The following is a 21,579-nucleotide window of genomic DNA, read 5'->3' as shown; positions in this document are numbered from 1 at the left end:
CGTGTGTGTATATGCACATGTGTGTGCATCCATATATATGTATGTTTGTATATATGCTTTTTATTATGCTTATCGAGTTGTTTATATGTATCCTTTTTTCCCTTTGGGTTTTTCTTTTTTTTTTTTTTTTTTTATGCGTTTTTGTTATTTGATGCGTTGTTTTTCGATGCATTACTTTTGGTATATATTTCTTTTTCTGCCGTTTTGATATAACCCGGTCTGAATATGTATGTTTTTTTGTGATCTTATCCCAAGAAGACATGCGTTTTGTTTGTTTTTTTTAATGCATTTTTGTATGCGTTTTTTGCATATATTTATATTTAAATTTTGTATATTTACTAATGTGGCTTCTTAGCCCATATCTTCTTGGGATATTTACTCACTTTTATCTGTGTTTGTTATTCTATTTTTTATTTATAATTTTCACAATTATTTTTATCCATTTTTCTCTTTTTATTTTACTTCACTTTCCTTTTTTCTTTTCTTCCTTTCTTGTTGTTCTTTAAGATCACTACTTTTGATACAATGGTTTTATATGTCTTGTTACAATGTATTAGTAGGTGTACCCTCAGGACTCAGGAGCTCTGATTAGGACAGGTGTTCTTTATTAACTAAAACCTATATAAGACAGCACTTTCGTTGTTTTCTTTGTTATGATTAAGCATGAGATTGTGTGAAACGCGTTAACAAGTCCTGTATTTATGTCCTGGTGTTTTGTGTGTCCTATGGATCAATAAATACACACTATTTTCATCTATCCTCTGGTGTGCAGCTGACCCTTCTTCCTATTGCAGTTCACAGGGCAGCAATTCAGGGACTCACAAGCCAGCAGTGGCTTCAGCAGAGGAAGTCTACGCAGACAGACACCAACTCCTCATGGGTCTTCAGAGGGCTGTGTGTCTTGGCTGCAGCTTTAAGACTACACAGGCAATGTAGAACTACAATTCCCAGTGAAGCGCAAAGCACAGTTCAATGCATCTCCTAGTTAGGCCTGCAGCCATGAGCAGCTCTGTACATCTTGACTCAAGCTCTGCACATTCTAAGAGTCCTTCTCCCCACATAGGTCCTTTCCATTTTCCCCAAGCCTCCAGCCCCCAGTGCTGACAAGTCTGGCTTTTCACAGCCACAGGAAACCATACTGTCTGTGCTCCCTGCTGGAATAACTCTCACCTCCCACCCCCTGCGGAGCACAGGAACTTCAAATTATAAACAAAGCAGACTGTTGACCACACATGTTAACAAAACAACACAAAAATAAAATATTTCTGCTCTCCATCACAGCCTTTGATAGAGTAGATTGTGGATTTATGATACACACGCTGAAGACATTAGGAATTGGGCCCAGAATGATGCGGTGGATAAAAGAGTTATATAGGAATCCATCAGCCGCAGTGAAGGTCAATGGATCATTATCAAAGTTTTTTAGGATGTATAATGGAACTAGACAGGGATGCCCACTATCCCCGTTGCTGTTCGTGATCTCCTTGGAAATGCTATTAGCAACCTTAAAAAATAGTGTCAAGATCAAAGGAATGTGGATAGAAGACGTCAAGCATAAAGTGGCAGCATATGCAGAGGATATGCGTTCTATATTACAAATCCTAGATTAACACTACCAAACTTAATGAGAAAATTGAAAGAATATGGAGAGTTATCAAACCTGAAAATTAACCCCTCAAAGTGAGATTTTAAATATAAATGTCCCAAAGGCTGAGAAAATCTTACAAAAAGAAATCCCTTTTACATGGGAGGGAAAAAGAACTAAAGTATCTGGAAATAAAATTAACATCGCCCATAAAAAAATCTATAATCAAGTAAATTATATCCATTAACCTCCCTAGTGGTCTGATTATGTCAGTATTTCTGTGCTCAAAGCGGTACATTTTTTTGCATGGAAAATATGTATGTTTTTTATTGTAGGCCTGTAATTTTTAGGAATAACTCTGCCAAACAAGAGTCTAGTAAACATCCCGGGGATGTTAAAATTTGAAACACTAAACCATAAATTATAATTTAATAAATAATCATAAATAATAATATAGTAATAATACATTTAATTCAATAATATAATCAAACCAAAAACACTGAAATTTGAAATATAGCGCCAGGTTCGCACATCACTGAGCAAAGTCGCAAAATCGTTTTCAGTGTCTGAAGACGAATTTCCCAACGAATCATTACCACTCAATTCTGCAAGTGGTTCTAATTTACTATTGCTGTTCTCTAGCCGGTCTAAAACTGCTTTTGACCTAAAGGGACGCTTTTTGGACGCCATGGACGTTTCTCAGTTCCAGGCAGAAAGAACAGTAAAAATGCAGGCAGGGCACAGGACAAAGCACTCGGGACAACATGTATGTGAAATGGTTTGATACAGTAATGTTTTACTATGTGATTTTAGTGTATTTAGTGAATGTCACTTTTTGACATTTTTAAATTTCCCGCCGGTTCCGTCCCCCCGTACGTCCTGATGTCGCAGGGAACGGAAGACGGATGCCAGCATCGACTGGAGGAGATGGCCAGGGACGCTGCAGGGGGGACAACGCGGGAGCGAAGGACAAGGTAAGTGCAGAAGGGATCGCGGAGCAACGCTGCAAGGTATTCCCAAGTGTAGCTCGGGGTTACCGCTTGTGGTGCTGAAACTTTAGGAAAAAAGGGGGAGGGGTAGCCACCTAACATGACACGTAAATATGTGTCATATAAATATCTCCGTCTCACTAATGATTAGTGTGGATGTATAAACCCAAAAGCTTAACATAAAACATAGCAGTATGACAAGTGCAATACTGCTCACACAGAGTGGTTATTACAAAATCCAAGCGGAGTAATATAATAAGTATTAACAAACAAGTTTTATTCGATCACATGGATCATACTGAGGTTAGACAGAGACATGATAAACAAGTCTTTATAAAATCACTGAATTAAAAACATTCGGCGTCTCCAGATCTAATAGTATTCGGCAATCAGGAATCCACATAAGGCAATGAAGTTCCTAACTACTACATCAAAGGGTTTCCGTATTTTTCCATATAATATCTGCATGAGGGGAACATTCTTCAAAAAAATGTTTTGGTGACCACCACAGTGAATAGAATGACCTCCTGAAAATGGAAAACCAGAAAAAAAGGATCATAGTAGAGGAAACAAAAAATAGGATATATGCACTAACCATATGCAATAACAAAACAACCCCATGACAGGTATATATGTTATTCCATTACCTTCTCATAAACTTGACCATCATGAAAGGATGGATATATGGCCTTCCTGGATAGCCACCCCAAATGGAAATGTATCCACAGTAGTAAGTGATTATAAAAGTGTATAGATATGAAACATTAAATATGAATCTACCAACAAACCTGAATGAGACTAAAATAAGGGTAAAAATCAAAAGAATATTACCATACAAAAGATCAAGGGGACTCCTCCTCACTTGAAGTAAGATCAGGTCTGGATGAAAAAGTGAATATGGTGGTGGGCAGCCAGGTAGTTGATATGTAAAGTCCAGACTGGTTGATACAGTCTATGTATATATGAATATATAGACCCAAATCTGGGTTTCCAAAAATTGCTCAGTAGTGAGAAAGTAATACGGTTCCTTAGAAATATGTATGAGACTATAGAAGCATGCCACAGCACATATAAAGCATAGTATACAGATATTCCTCCAATAGGAGTTAAAAATATTCACCCAAATGAGGTAAATAGGCACAGGGTTTCCAAAAATGTGAGGGTATGTAACCCATTTATATTGATAGCACTAAAGCCTAATTTAGCCTAACGGCTATATACTTGCCACCGGTGGAAGTAGGCTGTGACTCAAAGTTGCCATGTGCGGGCTGCTTTAGATGATATCCTCATCATAATTAGAGTGTCTCCTGCCTTTCCAGTGTGGAGCTGAAGCAAACCGCTTCTTCCTTCCTCGTGGGCACCGCGCCCTATGGAGACGCCGAGCGTAATGATGTCATCCATCACGTTGACGCGTTTCGTCCACCAATCACCGCAGACTTCATCAGAACTGGGAGGGGACTACTATTGCATTGCCTTATATAGTACCCTAATTACATACATTCTTGTTTATGTCGCCCTCTTGTGTTAGAAAACCATCACTACAGACCACCATAGACAGACAGATTCATACCAAAAATTCTTTTGGTTCAGACAGCAGTGTGGATAGACCCTGAAATAGAAACCCTTAAACCCTAAAATAGATCTTTTATTCAGTTCAAACAGACTTTTAAAATTGGGTTCTATTTTCAAACCATATAAGTCTGATGTATCAAGGGTATATCTTTTATTTAATTAAAAAAAAACTTTGAAATTGAGTTCTATGTTCAAACCGTATGGGACTAATGTGTCAAGAGTATATATCCAGTATTTTTCTTTTTGGAGAAGAACTTTATCAAAATCCCCTTGTCTAGCTGAGATGTTCAGCAGGAAAATTCCTTTTACTTTCAGGCCTTCAGTTTTTCCCCCATGTACATCCTTAAAATGTTGAGTAAGCGGGTTTTCCCACTCTTTATCATTTCCATGCTTATTCTCATTTTTAATGTCTCTCAGATGTTCACCTATCCTAGTTCTAAGAGTTCTTTTTGTTTTCCCTATATACTTCTTTTTACATGGACATTCTATCATATAGATCACCTTATTGCTAGAACAGTTAATAAAATTCTTTATTTTAAATCTCTGGGATTCATCTATATTAGAAAATTGGTTAGTCTTGTGTACATATGGGCAAATTTGACAATGGCCACAGGGGAACATCCCAGTAGTACGGGTTTGCTTAGTTAGCCAGTTGGTTTGAGGAGTTCTTTGGAACTCTGATTGTACTAGAATGTCATTCAGATTTTGGGCTCTTTTTGCTACCATGTGTGGATTATCACCAACTATCTGTGCTATTCCAAAGTTTTGAGTTAATAAATGCCAATGTGTATGCAGGGCCTTTTTAACATCATTCCGTTGTTGTCCAAATTTTGTTATAAACCTTACTGGTTGGTTAAAGTATTTATCACCCGCTTTAGTTTTAGAATTAGAGATTAGTTCATTTCTTGTTTTATAGGAAGCTCTTCGTTTCGCTCTTCTCAAAGTCCTGTGTGAAAACCCCATTTCCCTAAATCTTTTATAAAGCTGAATAGATTCAGCTTTATACTGGACCTCATTAGTACAGTTCCTTCTAATTCTCTGAAATTGGCCAATGGGTATACCCTGTTTTAGGCTTTCCGGGTGGTAACTGGTAGCATGTAGCAATGTATTTGCTGCCGTTTCTTTTCTAAATGTTTTAGTAATTAGTCTATTCTCACATATTGAAACAGAAATATCAAGGAATGAAATTACTTCACAGTCAGCAATATATGTTAACCTGATATTTCTGTCATTCTTATTGAGAAATTCAAGAAAGCAAACCAGTTGTCCCATGTCTCCGTCCCATATCATCAGGACGTCATCAATATATCTAAGCCATTTAACTACATGTAGGTTAAATGGGATAGAGGGATAAACCAAATCTTCCTCCCAGAGGCCCAAATGGAGACATGCATAAGCCGGAGCCCATGGTGCTCCCATTGAAGTACCACATACCTGTTGGTACCATGCCCCCAGGAATTGAAAGCAATTGTGGGTCAACAAATTCCATGAGGTCCAGAATGAATTCGTTCTGGGCCTCCATTCCTGGAAAATGTTTTTCCAGAAAAAAAGCTATAGCTCTCAATCCCCAGCCATGTGGGATTGAGGTATAAAGTGATTCAACATCTATACCCACTAAAAATGCTCCCTTTGGTACCTCTAAATCACTGATTTTTCCCAGTACATCTCCGGTATCTCTTACATAAGACTTAAGTTTGATGACCATGTCTTTAAACAGGTCATCGACAAATTTGCCAACTGTCTCAAGTGGGCCTTTTATGGCTGATACTATTGGACATCCCGGTGGTTGGGTAGGATTCTTATGTATTTTGGGAATAACATAGAACGTAGGAATGTTATAGATATCAACTGTCAACATATCATATTCCTGTTTTGTTAGAAGATTTACTTCGAATGCCCACTTTAACTTTCTGTTTAATATCTCAACTATCCTAGGAAAGGGGTTCATATGTAGTTTACAGTAAATACTAGAATCCCTTAATTGTCTCAAAATTTCCATCTCATAATCATCACTTTGTAATAACACCACGTTCCCCCCTTTATCACTTTTCTTTATTACAATATCTTTTGCATTTTTTACCTCTAGGAGTGCTCTTCTTTCCTCTCTAGTCAGATTATCAGGGTTCCTCATGGACAGGGTGGATAAAAATCAATTACTTTTTTAAAATAATAAAAAAAAAAAAATCGGATTTTTTTTATTTAAATCGATTTTTTTTAAATAAAATGCTTTTTGAGGAAAATATATTACCGTCCAAAGGTTATTCCATCATGAAATAAAGAATAGTTTTTTAATTATGTAGAATAAGGCTGTATATGTTTAATTTTTTTGGTAAATAAATTCCATTAAACCATTCACAATGTCATGCTCTTCAGAGGTTTTTGTAAGATTATTGGGCAGTTTCTCTGCCTACAAGATATTATCACAGATGCTTGGTTTACTTTTGCAGTTCTCAAAACTGAATTTGACTCAGCGGAGATCACATGCCTCTTCTTCACAGCAAAAATGTTATAACATGAACAGAGTTAAGAAAAAGACCTTAATCCTAACTTCTACAAACCTATGAATACAGAATCGACCCCTTCAGTGCTAAGTTTCAAAAAGTTCAGTGAATAGAATAGAAACAATATTTTTCTGATTGTTTGGAGTGGAATAGATCTGCACAAGAAGAAAGTGAAACTAAGTGTGAGGCGGAAGGGGCTGATAGTCTAAGTTTCTTAAAATATATATATTTTGTTTAGCCAAATTAGTTAAACATGGATGTTTGTTTAAGCAAATAACATATGCTGTAATGTTATTGTTTCAGTTGAATAAATCTATTTAAATTGTTATTATTAAGGTAATTATTATTTTTATATATTTTTCTCCTTCCTAAGTACAACAGAAAAGTTGTCCAAATATGAATGATTAACCTATTAAACTGGGGATAAAAAAACTAATATGAAAAGTTGTTATTCTAAAAATCTTCATCTACTTGCATATTAAAGTTATACCAGCAAGAATTAGTCTATGTAGAAAACTATGATTTAAATCAAGCCTTACTGACTAGTGATTTAAATCGTGATTTAAATCAAATCCACCCTGCTCATGGACCAATTAATTTTACACAAATCGTTATGTACTAGATCCAGAAAGGTACTAAGCCATTAATTTTCTCTAATATTAGGCATCCTAGATGGTGTTAATAATCTAGTGTGTCTTTTCCATCTATCCGGGATGCATCCTTCCTCAAGTTCTTTCATATTGGATGCCTCATCAAGGAGACTTAAAAGATCCATTACTGCCTGTTGTTCCCTTTCTGAATCTAGTCCACATGTGTTTTCTTGGGAAATATAAGGAATTCTTAGCATAATTTTCCTCAAAAATAAATTTAAGTCTTTATAAACTTCAAACAGATTCATTTTATCAGTTGGTGAGAAAGTTAGTCCCTTACGTAATAGGTCATAGTGTCTTTCTTCTAAAACAAATTTAGATAGATTAATTACCTTGAGATCATCAGTATTCTCCTGTTGTTCTATCTTTTGTGGCTCCGAGTTCAATTTTGGTTGGAGGGCTTGGGAGTAGCTGAAACTTTACCCTGAGCTACACTCGGGAATACCGCCAGGGGGGTTAATAAATGAGATAAAGGATGATTTGAGAAAAATCTCCATGGGAACGCTGTCCTCGATAGGTCGGATAAATATTAATATGATTATAGTACCAAGTTTTATATAAAGTTAATATGCTTCCAATATATCTACAAAGGTCTTTTTTTAGGACCCTTAAAAAAATAATACTCATATGTATGGGTTAACAAAAAAAACAAAAGTTAAATATGAAGTTTTATGCAGTAATAAAAAAAAGGGGGGATTAAATATGCCAGATTTTAAGAGATATTATAATTTGATGTTATCGCGAATTGCAGATTGCATACATAACGTATGGGGGAGAAGTTGGGTAAAAATGGAGAGGTCGCTTGGTAAGGCACCATTAGATAGAATCATTTGGATACCACGAGTACCACACTTTGGATGAAGACTCAAGCACTTGGATACGGAATGTATTAAGGATTTGGGAAAAAATGCACAAGCAGAAGGACTGGAAGTTCAATTCATTGTCATTTCCGTTGGTGAGAGCTAAGTTTTTCCCATTAAAAATATTTCAGGGAAATGGATAAATGATAGAAATGCATGTTTAAAAGATATTGTGGATAAGATGGTTTTATGTTCTTTGCATGATTTGAAAAAGAAGAAGGAAATTATTTTTACACTGGATGAATGGCGGTATTATCAAATAAGACATTTTGTTGCATAGCTCCCACTACCACTAAGGACTGAGGAAGAAATGTATCCTTTAGAGCAATTGTTTAGCTCAAATAGAATACAAAAACAGGCTACCTCTGGGATTCATTAAGCCCTTACTGAAATAGATGGACTGGTATCACAAATGTTTCTGAATAAGTGGGAAATGGAGCTTGGAACAAAACTGAACGAGCAAGAAAAAAATCAACTGTTTAGATTAATGCATTAGGCGGTGAATATAAATATAGCTGAAATGAATTATAACTGTCTAGTAAGATGGTATATTACACCTAACGTGATGCATAAGCAGAGGCCTCACCCCAGTGTTAGATGAGATGTAGGAGTAGGAGTAAGGGTATAATGGCACATATTTGGCAGGATTGGGATTGCCCTAAAATACAGGAGTTTTGGAGGAAGGGAATTCAATATACACAAGAGATACTGAATATTAGTGTACCGTTAGTCACAAATCAGATCTCTCAGTGAAGCAATATAAAAATGCGATATTGTTCCATCTTTTAAATGCGGCCAAAAGCCTCATTCCTAAATACTGGCAAACAATAGAGCCCCCAAAAATAAAAGATTGGACAGATAGAGTCGAGTATATATACAAGACGGAAAAATTATGTCATATAGATGAGGATAAAATCTAAAGATTAAAAAAATCCTGGGAAGGTTGGTATAGTTTTAAAAGATCAAAAAGATACCTAGAAGTTGATGGAGTGTAATGGAAAAAGAAAATAAATGGTAATAGGAATAAGAGTATGGGCATGATCGGAGAGAAAGAAAAAGGATAAGGGGGGAGTCAGAAAGAACAATAAAAGAACAAGAAGTAAATGGAAGGATTAAAAAGAATAGGAGAGGAAGGTGGGTGGGTAGGGGAGGGGGGGAGTGGGGGTTTAAATAGGACTTTCAGTATCATCTGCACAAGGCTCATCCATACATTTTAATTATGATTTATTATAAAAACCAAATTCCTATACGTGCAGAATTATTAATTCAGAATAATAATCGATACACTCCAGCCAGAATACAAGGAATTAGATGCCCGTACTGGAGTCAGCCTCAATGACTGGTATACCCTGAATGGGGTCTTAAGGAGCAGGGCTCTGCACCAGCAGAGTACAGCTCTGAACCTGTATAACATCCTGGAGCTAACTGTAAAGCAGCACATGACAAGGTGAGCACCCATGCAGGATCCTGTGCCTTAAGCCACATTACAGGCCAGCCCCTCATCTTCATCCAAGCAGATTGAAGATACAATCCTCCAAGGCTTAAAAGTGGAGACAACTACAGATGAAACTCGAAAAATTAGAATATCGTACAAAAGTTCATTTATTTCAGTAATGCAACTTAAAAGGTGAAACTAATATATGAGATAGACTCATTACATGCACAGCAAGATAGTTCAAGCCGTGATATGTCATAATTGTGAGGATTATGGCTTACAGCTCATGAAAACCCCAAATCCACCTCAGAAAATTAGAATACTATATGCAATCAATAAAACAAGGTTTGTACATAGAACAATATTGGACCTCTGAAAAGTATAAGCATGCATATGTACGCTGTACTTGGTTTGGGCCCCTTTTGCGGCAATTACTGCCTCAATCCGGCGTGGCATGGAAGCTATCAGCCTGTGGCACTGGTGAGGTGTTATGGAAGACCAGGATGCTTCAATAACGGCCTTCAGCTCTTCTGCATTGTTCAGTCTCATGTCTCTCATCTTTCTCTTGGCAATGCCCCATAGATTCTCTATGGGGTTCAGGTTAGACAAGTTTGCTGGCCAATCAAGCACAGTAATGCCACAGTCACTGAACCAGGTTTTGGTGCTTTTGGCAGTGTGGGCAGGTGCCAAGTCATGCTAGAAAATTAAGTCAGCATCCCCATAAAGCTCATCTGCGGAAGGAAGCATGAAGTGCTCCAAAATCTCCTGGTAGATGGCTGCGTTGACCCTGGACTTAATGAAGCACAGTGGACAAACACCAGCAGATGACATGGCTCCCCAAATCAACACAGACTGTGGAAACTTCACACTGGACCTCAAGCATCTTGCAGTGTGTGCCTCTCCATTCTTCCTCCATACTCTGGGTCCTTGGTTTCCAAATGAGATGCAAAAGTTGCTCTCATCAGAAAAGAGGACTTTGGACCACTGAGCAACAGACCAGATCTGTTTTTCTTTAGCCCAGGTAAGACGCTTCTGACGTTGTTTGTTGTTCAGGAGTGGCTTGACAAGAGGAATACGACATTTGATGTCCAGGATCCGTCTGTGTGTGGTGGCTCTTGATGCTCTGACTCTAGCCTCAGTCCACTCCTTGTGAAAGTCCCCAACACTTTTGAATGGCCTTTTCCTGACAATCCTCTCCAGGCTGCGGTCATCCCTGCTGCTTGTGCACCTTTTTCTTCCACACTTTTCCCTTCCACATAACTTTCTATTAATGTGCTGTGATACAGCATTTGGGGAACATCCAACTTCTTTTGGAATTACCTTTTGAGGCTTTCCCTCCTTATGGAGGGTGTCAATGATGGTTTTCTGCAAAACTGTCAGGTCAGCAGTCAGTAATCCAGAAGTTGCAGAAGGAGCCTCAGTGGCTACGGTGCAGCCAGGAAACAACCTGGAGAAAAAAAGCTCCACAGAAAGGTAAGCTTCTCTCAATAGAGAGAAAAGATCCATACCCTAACCTCTATTGAAAAAACTAGGGTGAACTGGGAATGGGAGGGTGTATGTAGGGGATGTCCCTTCAGCTTTCTTCTAACACTGTCCACTCATTAAGGTAAGCTGCATATAAACCGTACTAAAGATGTCCTAAACAAACAAGAAATTAGAGTTATCAGGGTTTTGGACTTCATGGATAGGTTTTGGATTTAAATTGGACTGAAAGGGTTCCACAGGTTTTATTATGTGTACTGCATGAGATTTAACACGAAGTAAACATGTTTTTCTACTGCTCCCTAAATGGTGTTTTTGTTTTTAACCTATTTTCTATTGCAACCATTTGATTAGATTTATTGCAGTGCCTAACCACCCTGGGCAATATTTTAATTGTTGAACTTTGAAGTCTCAAACTGAATTTGCTCTCTGTTTTTTCTTATACCCCAAAAAGCAGATTGTTTCTTAACTCCGTGATGAAAAATCTTAGGAGTATGGTTCAGCAAATCCCAAATTATACAGCATTCTTACTGGGACTTTCTTTTCAAGTGTAGGAAAGCAGATAGGAATTCAGATGACTGGCTGCTCCTTTCCAGGACAGACTGGGGACAGATGACTTCTGCAGGAATGCTGTGTGAGGTACACTGGTCATTTTAATTTAGATTTTTTTGGGGAGTTTACAACCACCTTTACTGCACCAATGCCACAAAAAGGACCAGTGAGGCATGTCATGGTTTTGTCAGGCATATTGTAACCAGGCTTTTTGTGGCACTGACACAGTAAACTGTCAACTCAATCATGCAGCTAATTTTTGTTCAAGTACCATTGTATTGTCTTCCTTTAAACTATCCACACTCTCCTTTACCAGAGCAGCCTGCATTTCTCCTGAGGTTACCTGTGGGTTTTTCTTTGTATCCTGAACAATTCATATGGCAGTTGTGGCTACAATCTCTCTTGGTCTACCTGACTTTGGCTTGGTATCAAGAGATCCCCAAATGTTCTACTTCTTAATAAGTGATTGAACAATACTAACTGGCATATTCAAGGCTTTGGATATCTTTTTATATTCTTTTCTAACTTTATAAAGTTCCATTACCTCGTTACGCAGGTCTTTTCATAGTTCTCTTCTGTTCCCCATGGCTCAGTGCATCCACATGAGAGCTAACAAACACAGTGACTATTTATAGAGAAACAAATTGGAATTTAAAAAGCTACAGATGTGGGAAATTAACCTTTAATTTCCATTTTAACCTGTATCACCTGGTGTGTCTGTACCAAGGGCAAACATTCCAGGTATGTAAACTTTTGATCAGGGTCATTTGAGTTATTTCTGTTATTACGTTTTAAAAGAAGCCAAAGAACTATGTGATAATAAATGGCTCCATATGATCACTATCCTAAAATAAAATAGTTTTTTGGCATGACCAGTCTCATTTTCAATAGCACTGCCAAAAAGGTTACAATTTCTGCCAGGGTTTGCAAACTTTTCAGCACATCTGTATATACATACATACTGTATACACAAAGTATTTAACAATTATGACTACAGTATTTAGAAAAAAAAATGGTTAAATCTAAGGATTCTGAAGAAGATACAGTACATGAGCACATCATGATGTTTCACAAGAAGCAGTGAGCAATATGTACACACACAGTTACACGAGGGCACACATACACACAGGTTGAACTGGATGTACCTGTGTTTCTATTCAATTCACCGACCATGCTGCTATGTATGAACACTAGTGCAGATACCAGTCTATGGTCAGTAAATAGATTTACATTTTGCCATACAAATGAGCAGAGATGTGTTTACTGTATAAACACCCAACAGAATTGTATTACCTACAGTCAGGTCCATAAATATTGGGACATCGACACAATTCTAACATTTTTGGCTTTATACACCACCACAATGGATTTGAAATGAAACGAACAAGATGTGCTTTAACTGCAGACTATCAGCTTTAATTTGAGGGTATTTACACCCAAATAAGGTGAACGGTGTAGGAATTACAACAGTTTGCATATGTGCCTCCCACTTGTTAAGGGACCAAAAGTAATGGGACAGAATAATAATCATAAATCAAACTTTCACTTTTTAATACTTGGTTGCAAATCCTTTGCAGTCAATTACAGCCTGAAGTCTGGAACGCATAGACATTACCAGACGCTGGGTTTCATCCCTGGTGATGCTCTGCCAGGCCTCTACTGCAACTGTCTTCAGTTCCTGCTTGTTCTTGGGGCATTTTCCCTTCAGTTTTGTCTTCAGCAACTGAAATGCATGCTCAATCATATTCAGGTCAGGAGATTGACTTGGCCATTGCATAACATTCTACTTCTTTCCCTTAAAAAAACTCTTTGGTTGCTTTTGCAGTATGATTTGGGTCATTGTCCATCTGCACTATGAAGCGGCGTCCAATGAGTTCTGAAGCATTTGGCTGAATATGAGCAGATAATATTGCCCGAAACACTTCAGAATTCATCCTGCTGCTTTTGTCAGCAGTCACATCATCAATAAATACAAGAGAACCAGTTCCATTGGCAGCCATACATGCCCACGCCATGACACTACCACCACCATGCTTCACTGATGAGGTGGTATGCTTAGGATCATGAGCAGTTCCTTTCCTTCCCCATACTCTTCCCATCACTCTGGTACAAGTTGATCTTGGTCTCATCTGTCCATAGGATGTTGTTCCAGAACTGTGAAGGCTTTTTTAGATGTTGTTTGGCAAACTCTAATCGGGCTTTCCTGTTTTTGAGGCTCACCAATGGTTTACGTCTTGTGGTGAACCCTCTGTATTCACTCTGGTGAAGTCTGCTCTTGATTGTTGACTTTGACACACATACACCTACCTCCTGGAGAGTGTTCTTAATCTGGCCAACTGTTGTGAAGGGTGTTTTCTTCACCAGGGAAAGAATTCTTCGGTCATCCACCACAGTTGTTTTCCGTGGTCTTCCGGGTCTTTTGGTGTTGCTGAGCTCCCCGGTGCGTTCCTTCTTTTTAAGAATGTTCCAAACAGTTGTTTTGGCCACGCCTAATGTTTTTGCTATCTCTCTGATGGGTTTGTTTTGTTTTTTCAGCGTAATGATGGCTTGCTTCACTGATAGTGACAGCTCTTTGGATCTCATCTTGAGAGTTGACAGCAACAGATTCCAAATGCAAATAGCACACTTGAAATGATCTCTGGATCTTTTATCTGCTCATTGTAATTGGGATAATGAGGGAATTACACACGCCTGGCCATGAAACAGCTGAGAAGCCAATTGTCCCATTACTTTTGGTCCCTCAACAAGTGGGAGGCACAAATGCAAACTGTTATAATTCCTACACCGTTCACCTGATTTGGATGTAAATACCCTCAAATTAAAGCTGACAGTCTGCAGTTAAAGCACATTCGTTTCATTTCAAATAAATTGTGGTGGTGTACAGAGCCAAAAATGTTAGAATTGTGTCGATGTCCCAATATTTATGGACCTGACTGTATATACATGTTTTCACTGTCTCATCAGAAATAACAAAAGGTGCTAAGCCAATACCCCTCTACATATATGCACACTCATTTTACTACTTCTGCATGTGTCTCCATATGCCAATAATTTAGTGTTGTGCAAAGCTGTAGTTTGAAAACATGGACTTTAAGAGGTTTTAAACAGGTCATACTGTATGGTCACTAGGTGGTAATACAGCAACTTCAGCCTATGGTGGGGGAAGAGGATAGTAATGCAAGCATTCCTTCTAACACCTCTGCCCAACAGGCATATGCCTACCACAACAGACATATGATTGTCAACAGTTCAGAATGAATTGGCAAGATGGGGTGGCTTCCCTCTAATTTATATAGGCAACATACAGTTTAGTTTACCAGGCTTTAGAAATTCAACGTAAAAAAGAAAAAAGGCTAAATAAAATATTTAATTATACTCACCGAAATACAGGTGTGTGTCCAGATTTTGGTTTGTTCCAGGTAAAATGTGATGGGACTGCCAAAAACTGATCAGTGAAGGAGTCTTTTCTGAGTGGAAGTGGAGAACCAGCACTGTCTTCAGAGGGTGTTTCAAGAGTTGGAGATAAATTTCCCTGATCCTCAACACCCAGATCAATCTTTCCTAAAAATGTGGCATTTTGATCTTCAGAAGTCTTCCGTGTTTTGAGAGGAATATCAGTTTCCTGGAAGCACTGAGAGGGAGATACAATATTTGCTGCATTGTGAGAAAAACTAATCCATGTATCTTCTGAAACACTTCCCCTGGGAGAATGGATGGGCGATGGTGTGGGGGAGTGATGGGGAGAACTTCGATAGCAGATATCTGCACTAGAGTGCCTTCTCTTGCCATAAGGGGATGAGGGCCTTGATGAAGGCCTTGAAGTAGGCCGAGGGCTAAGCCAGTTTTCATCAGTAATGCTAGTTCTAGGAGAGTGGCATGGGGACTGTCTTGGTGATAGAGAGGCACCAAAGCAAAATGGTTGCCATGCATCATCATTAGGAAAGCCTCTGGGAGAGCCACTGGGAGAAGTCAGTGGTGAGCCCAAGCTAAAACGCGCTGTTGCCTCATTCAGTTCTGACTCAACATCATCGTAGATGTGGGAAACTGATTCACAAGAAGATGCATCAGAGAACCAGCTTCTGGAAGATATGCTACTTCCAGGACTTGGACTTAAAGATGGCTCTCTATAAGAAGGTTCAAGTTGGAGATGGAGATGGTCACGTGAAGGCCTCTCAACATAATCATTTTCAAGGTCACCTTTTTGCAGTTCCTGTGTAGTTTCAGTATCCTGGTGGCAGTTAGGCGATATTGATGTAATCTGAATGCTGGGACATTCAAAAGGCTTTGGTCCTCCACAAGGATTGCACTTATGTTCCTGGATTTCATTAGTGCCATCAAATGTTTTGAAGCCTTGAAAACCGGAGGTGGGAGTGCAAGCTGAGCTGTGAGGTTGATGACCATGCCATGGAAGACAAATGGGCTGGCTTACTGCTGATAAAGGCTGGGCTACATTGAAGATATAAAATGATGCACTGTCATCAGGCTCAAGATCTGAGGAGAAAAAAAAAATAGGTAATTAGGGAAAGGGACAGTGTAAAAATAATTACAAAAAACAAAATCAGATTAAAAAAAAAAAAAAACATCCTCTTCCCCCCCCACCTGTGTGAGCAAGCTTTGACCCTGTGGCGGTATGTAAACAGCGGTTGCACCATGCATGTGCGGTATCGCTGTGAACGTCGGGATCAAGGGCAGTAATTCTAACACTAGACCTCCTCTGTAAATCTAAAATGGTAGCTTGTAAAGGCTTTTAAAACATTGCCTATGGATATTAAAGACGTATGCAGTTTGTCGACATTGCACGGGGCATGAGCAGTTTTAAATCATGTCATGTTTGGTATCTATTTACTCGGCATACCATCATCTTTTATATTTAACCATATAATTGGCCAATATATTGTGTTTTTGTGCATTACAAGTAAAAAAAAGTGTATTTTAAAAAAACAAATTGCATTTTAAAAATTGCTGCACGAATACTATGTGATATAAAAAATTGTAGCACTCACCACTTTATTCACTAGGGTGTCTGCTTTAAAAAAAAAAAAAAATATTATATATATACATACATACAGTGGGATCGAAAGTTTGGGCACCCCAGCTAAAAATTTGTATTAATGTGCATAAAGAAGCCAAGGAAAGATGGAAAAATCTCCAAAAGGCATCAAATTACAGATTAGACATTCTTATAATATGTCAACAAAAGTTAGATTTTATTTCCATCATTTACACTTTCAAAATAACAGAAAACAAAAAAATGGCATCTGCAAAAGTTTGGGCACCCTGCAGAATTTATAGCATGCACTGCCCCCTTTGCCAAGCTGAGACCTGCCAGTGTCATGGATTGTTCTCAATCATCGTCTGGGAAGACCAGGTGATGTCAAGCTCAAAGGTTTTAAATGCCCAGACTCATCTGACCTTGCCCCAACAATCAGCACCATGGGTTCTTCTAAGCAGTTGTCTAGAAAACTGAAACTGAAAATAGTTGATGCTCACAAAGCTGGAGAAGGCTATAAGAAGATAGCAAAGCATTTTCAGATGTCAATATCCTCTGTTCGGAATGTAATTAAGAAATGGCAGTCATCTGGAACAGTGGAAGTTAAAGCAAGATCTGGAAGACCAAGACAAATATCAGACAGAACAGCTCGCAGGATTGTGAGAAAAACAATTCAAAACCCACGTTTGACTGCACGATTCCTCCAGAAAGATCTGGCAGACACTGGAGTTGTGGTACACTATTCCACTATAAAGAGATACTTGTACAAATATGGTCTTCATGAAAGAGTCATCAGAAGAAAACCTCTTCTACGTCCTCACCACAAAAATTATTGTTTGAACTTTGCAAATGAACATATAGACAAGCCTGAGGCATTTTGGAAACAAGTTCTGTGGACCGATGAGGTTAAAATTGAACTTTTTGGCCGGAATGAGCAAAGGTACGTTTGGAGAAGAAGGGGCACAGAATTTAATGAAAAGAACCTCTGTCCAACTGTTAAGCATGGGGTTGGATCAATCATGCTTTGGGGTTGTGTTGCAGCCAGTGGCACAGGGAACATCTCATGAGTAGAAGGAAAAATGGATTCAATAAAATTTCAGCAAATTTTGGATGGTAACTTGATGCCATCTGTGAAAAAGCTGAAGTTAAAGAGAGGATGGCTTCTACAAATGGATAATGATCCTAAACACACCTCGAAATCCATGGGGGATTACATCAAGAGGCGTAAACTGAAGGTTTTGCCATGGCCTTCACAATCTCCTGACCTCAACATAATTGAAAATCTATGGATAGACCTTAAAAGAGCAGTGTGTGACAGACAGCCCAGAAATCTCAAAGAACTGGAAGACTTTTGTAAGGAAGAATGGGCAAAGATACCTCAAACAAGAATTGAAAGACTCTTGGCTGGCTACAAAAAGCATTTACAAGCCGTGATACTTGCCAAAGGGGGCAGTACAAGATATTAACTCTGCAGGGTGCCCAAACTTTTGCAGACGCCATTTTTTTGTTTTCTGTTATTTTGAAAGTGTAAATGATGGAAATAAAATCTAACTTTTGTTGACATATTATAAGAATGTCTAATCTGTAATTTGATGCCTTTTGGAGATTTTTCCATCTTTCCTTGGCTTCTTTATGCACATTAATACAAATTTTTAGCTGGGGTGCCCAAACTTTCGATCCCCACTGTACATACATATACATACATACAGTTGCAAGAAAAAGTATGTGAGGCCCTAGCTTAATGACTTCTCCCAGAGCTAATTGGAGCCAGGAGTGAGCCAACTTTGACTCCAATCAGTGTGATGATATTAGATGTGTTGCTGACAGCTGTCCTGCCCTTAAAAAACACACACCTGTTTTGGGTTTACTGGTTTCAAGAAGCACTGTCTGATGTGAACCATGCCTCACAGAAAAGAGCTCTCAGAAGACCTACCATCAAGAATTGTTGACTTCCATGAAGCTGGAAAGGGTTACAAAAGTATCTCCAAAAGCCTTGATGTTCATGTGTCCACGGTAAGACAGACTGTCTACAAATGGAGAAAGTTTAGCACTGTTGCTACTCTCCCTAGGCGTGGTCGTCCTGTAAAAATGACTGCAAGAGCACAGTGCAGAATGCTGCATGAGGTAAAGAAGAATCCCAGAGTGTCAGCTAAAGACCTACAGAAATCTCTGGCACATGCTAACATTTTTGTTGACACATCTACAATAAGGAAAACATTAAACAAGAATGGAGTACATGGGAGGACACCACGGAGGAAGCCATTGCTGTCCAAAAAGAATATTGCAGCAGGTTTGAAGTTTGCAAAAGAGCACCTGGATGTTCCACAGCACTACTGGCAAAATATACTGTGGACAGATGAAACCAAGATTGAGTTGTTTGGGAAGAACACACAACACTATGTGTGGAGAAAAAAAGGCACAGCACACCAACATCAAAACCTCATCCCCACTGTAAAACATGGCGGAGGGAGCATCATGGTTTGGGGCTGCTTTGCTGCCTCAGGGCCTGGACGGATTGTTGTCATTGATGGGAAAATGAATTCCAGAGTTTATCAAGACATTTTGCAGGAAAACGTACGACCATCTGTCCGCCAACTGAAACTCCGCAGAGGATGGGTGATGCAACAGGACAATCACCCAAAGCATACAAGTAATTCAACAAAACAATGGCTGCAACAGCACAGAATACGCCTTCTGGAGTGGCCCAGTCAGAGTCCCGACCTCAACCCCATTGAAATGCTGTGGCATGACCTTAAGAGAGCGATTCACACCAGACATCCCAAGAATATTTCTACACTGAAACAGTTTTGTGAAGAGGAGTGATCCAAAATGACTCCAGATCGTTGTGCAGGTCTGATCTGCAACTACAGGAAACGTTTGGTTGAGGTTATTGCTGCCAAAAGGAGGGTCAACCAGTTATTAAGTGCAAAGGTTCACATACTTTTTCCTCCCTGCACTGTGAATGTTTACATGTTATGTGCAATTAAACCATGGCAACATCTAATGTTTGTGTAGTATTATGTTCAGCAGACTGTGTTCTTCTATTGTTGTGACTTAGATGACGTTCAGAGCACATTTTATGCCCAATTCATGCAAAACTCCACGGAATCCCAAGGGGTTCACATACTTTTTCTTGCAACTGTGTATATATATATATATATATATATATATATATATATATATATATATAAAATGTTTGGGGGTTTCAATTAATTTCCTAGCAAAAAATACTGATATTTTTTTTCATGTGAACAATAAGTGTCAGAAAAGGCTTGATCTTCAGGTGTTTAGAAGAGTGTGTGATGTGTGGCATAAACTTCTAATGCTGGTCATAAAATGCCCCCACCCCCCAAAAGTAGACACCCCAAACTATTTGCTGAGAGGCATGTTGAATCAATAGAAGAATTTATTTTTTTTTACAAGTTTTTGGGAAAAATTACAATTTTGTTTTTCTTTTAACACAAAATTGTCACTTAAATGATTTCTTGCTCACACATGCCATGGGTATATGTGGAATTACTCCCCAAAATACATTCTGCTACTTCTCCTGAGTAGGGGGGTACCACATGTGAGAGACATTTTGGCAGTCTAGCCAAGTACAGGACCCCAAAATCCAATAAGCACCTTCAGGCTTTTAAAGGGCTTTATTTCCTCATTACACTTCCTGACTACCTATCACAGTTTCGGAGGCCCTGAAATGCCAGGATAGCACCAAACCTCCCCAAATGACCCCTTTTTGGAAAGTAGACACCCCAAGGAATGTGTTAAGAAGCATTGTGAGTATTTTTCAGATCTTATTTGTTGCCACAAGTTTTTGGAAAATTAAGAAAAAAAACAAACATTTTTTTTTTTTTTTATTTCAAAACCTTGTGAGAAAAAATACGATCTGCAAAATACTCACCATGTCTACTTTCCGAAAAGGGGTCATTTGGGGGTGTTTGTACAATCCTGGTATTTTAGCACCTCAAGAAATGTGATGAGCAGTTAGAAAGTAAAAGCTGTGTAAATTCCATTATCTATACCCTAGTTTGTAGATTCTAGAACTTTCACACAAAGCAATAAATATACACTTCTTGGGATTTTTTTTTTTTTAACCAAAAACATGTAGCAGAATACATTTTGGCCTAAATTTATGACAAAATTTTAGTTTTTTGGATATTTTTTATGATTGAAATGAGAAAATATTGTTTTTCTTCAAAATTTTTGGTCTTTTTTTGTTTATAGTGAGAAAAATAAAAAGTGCACAGGTGACCACTGAAAGAAAGCTCTATTTGTGTGAAAAAAAGACAAATTTTGTTTGGGTACAGCATTGCATGACTGCACAATTATCAGTTGAATTAGTGCAGCGCCAAGTAGCAAAAAGAGGCCTGGTCAATAAATGGGGTAAATCCTCTGGAGGGCAAGTGGCTAAATCACATTTTTTTTATTTTTATCAAATTTATTTTAATAAAATGTTTTTGGAGTAAAAATCTATCTAAAGATATTTTTCTATTGAAGATACATTAATAATTTAGTTTATTCAGCATGAAATGGAGCTTAGTTATGCAGCATGAGGCTGTATATTCTGCAATATTTACATTTTTGGTAAACTCATTCAACGAATCCAAGCTCAGATAACAGTCACTGCATTGACGCATTCACACAATTTAACAGTAGCCATGAGAAAAAAAAAACATGAAATAAAAGAATGTGAGTAGTTCTCCAGCTATGTGCGATTAATCTATTAACCTAAAATCGGTTCTCATATCGCTGTTTTACTAACCTGACCGCTTATTCTAAAAAGGAAACCTTCATTTGGTTTGCAAATATTAAAGATTCTAACTACCAGCAAGAATGAGTCGGATTCCTTACATTTAAAGAGCACCTGCCATGTTAGATCCATCAAAGCAGCGCCTGTTACCCGGAATCCACTCACCTACTGCCGCCATGTCCCTCACCTTGTTGTGTCACTTCCGCATCACCA

The 21,579-nt window shown here is 38.3% G+C and overlaps 1 protein-coding gene across 8 annotated transcripts in view; it reads right to left on the bottom strand.

Annotated features, from left to right (window-relative positions):
- NFATC3 (nuclear factor of activated T cells 3) overlaps nucleotides 1-21,579 on the bottom strand; it is a 619,175-nt gene that overhangs the window by 527,048 nt on the left and 70,548 nt on the right. For all 8 annotated transcript variants that reach the window (XM_089676358.1, XM_089676352.1, XM_089676355.1 and 5 more), the window contains exon 2: nucleotides 15,007-16,117. In XM_089676358.1, the coding sequence (XP_089532484.1) occupies nucleotides 15,007-16,117 (1,111 nt within the window). The remainder of the gene's footprint in view (nucleotides 1-15,006; nucleotides 16,118-21,579) is intronic.

The sequence above is a fragment of the Staurois parvus genome, unplaced genomic scaffold (genome assembly GCF_062004578.1).
Source record: "Staurois parvus isolate SC_StPar_1 unplaced genomic scaffold, SC_StPar_1.0 ptg000167l, whole genome shotgun sequence".
In the NCBI taxonomy this organism is placed as follows: Eukaryota; Metazoa; Chordata; class Amphibia; order Anura; family Ranidae; genus Staurois; species Staurois parvus.
This window is presented reverse-complemented; position numbering and strand designations above follow the sequence as displayed.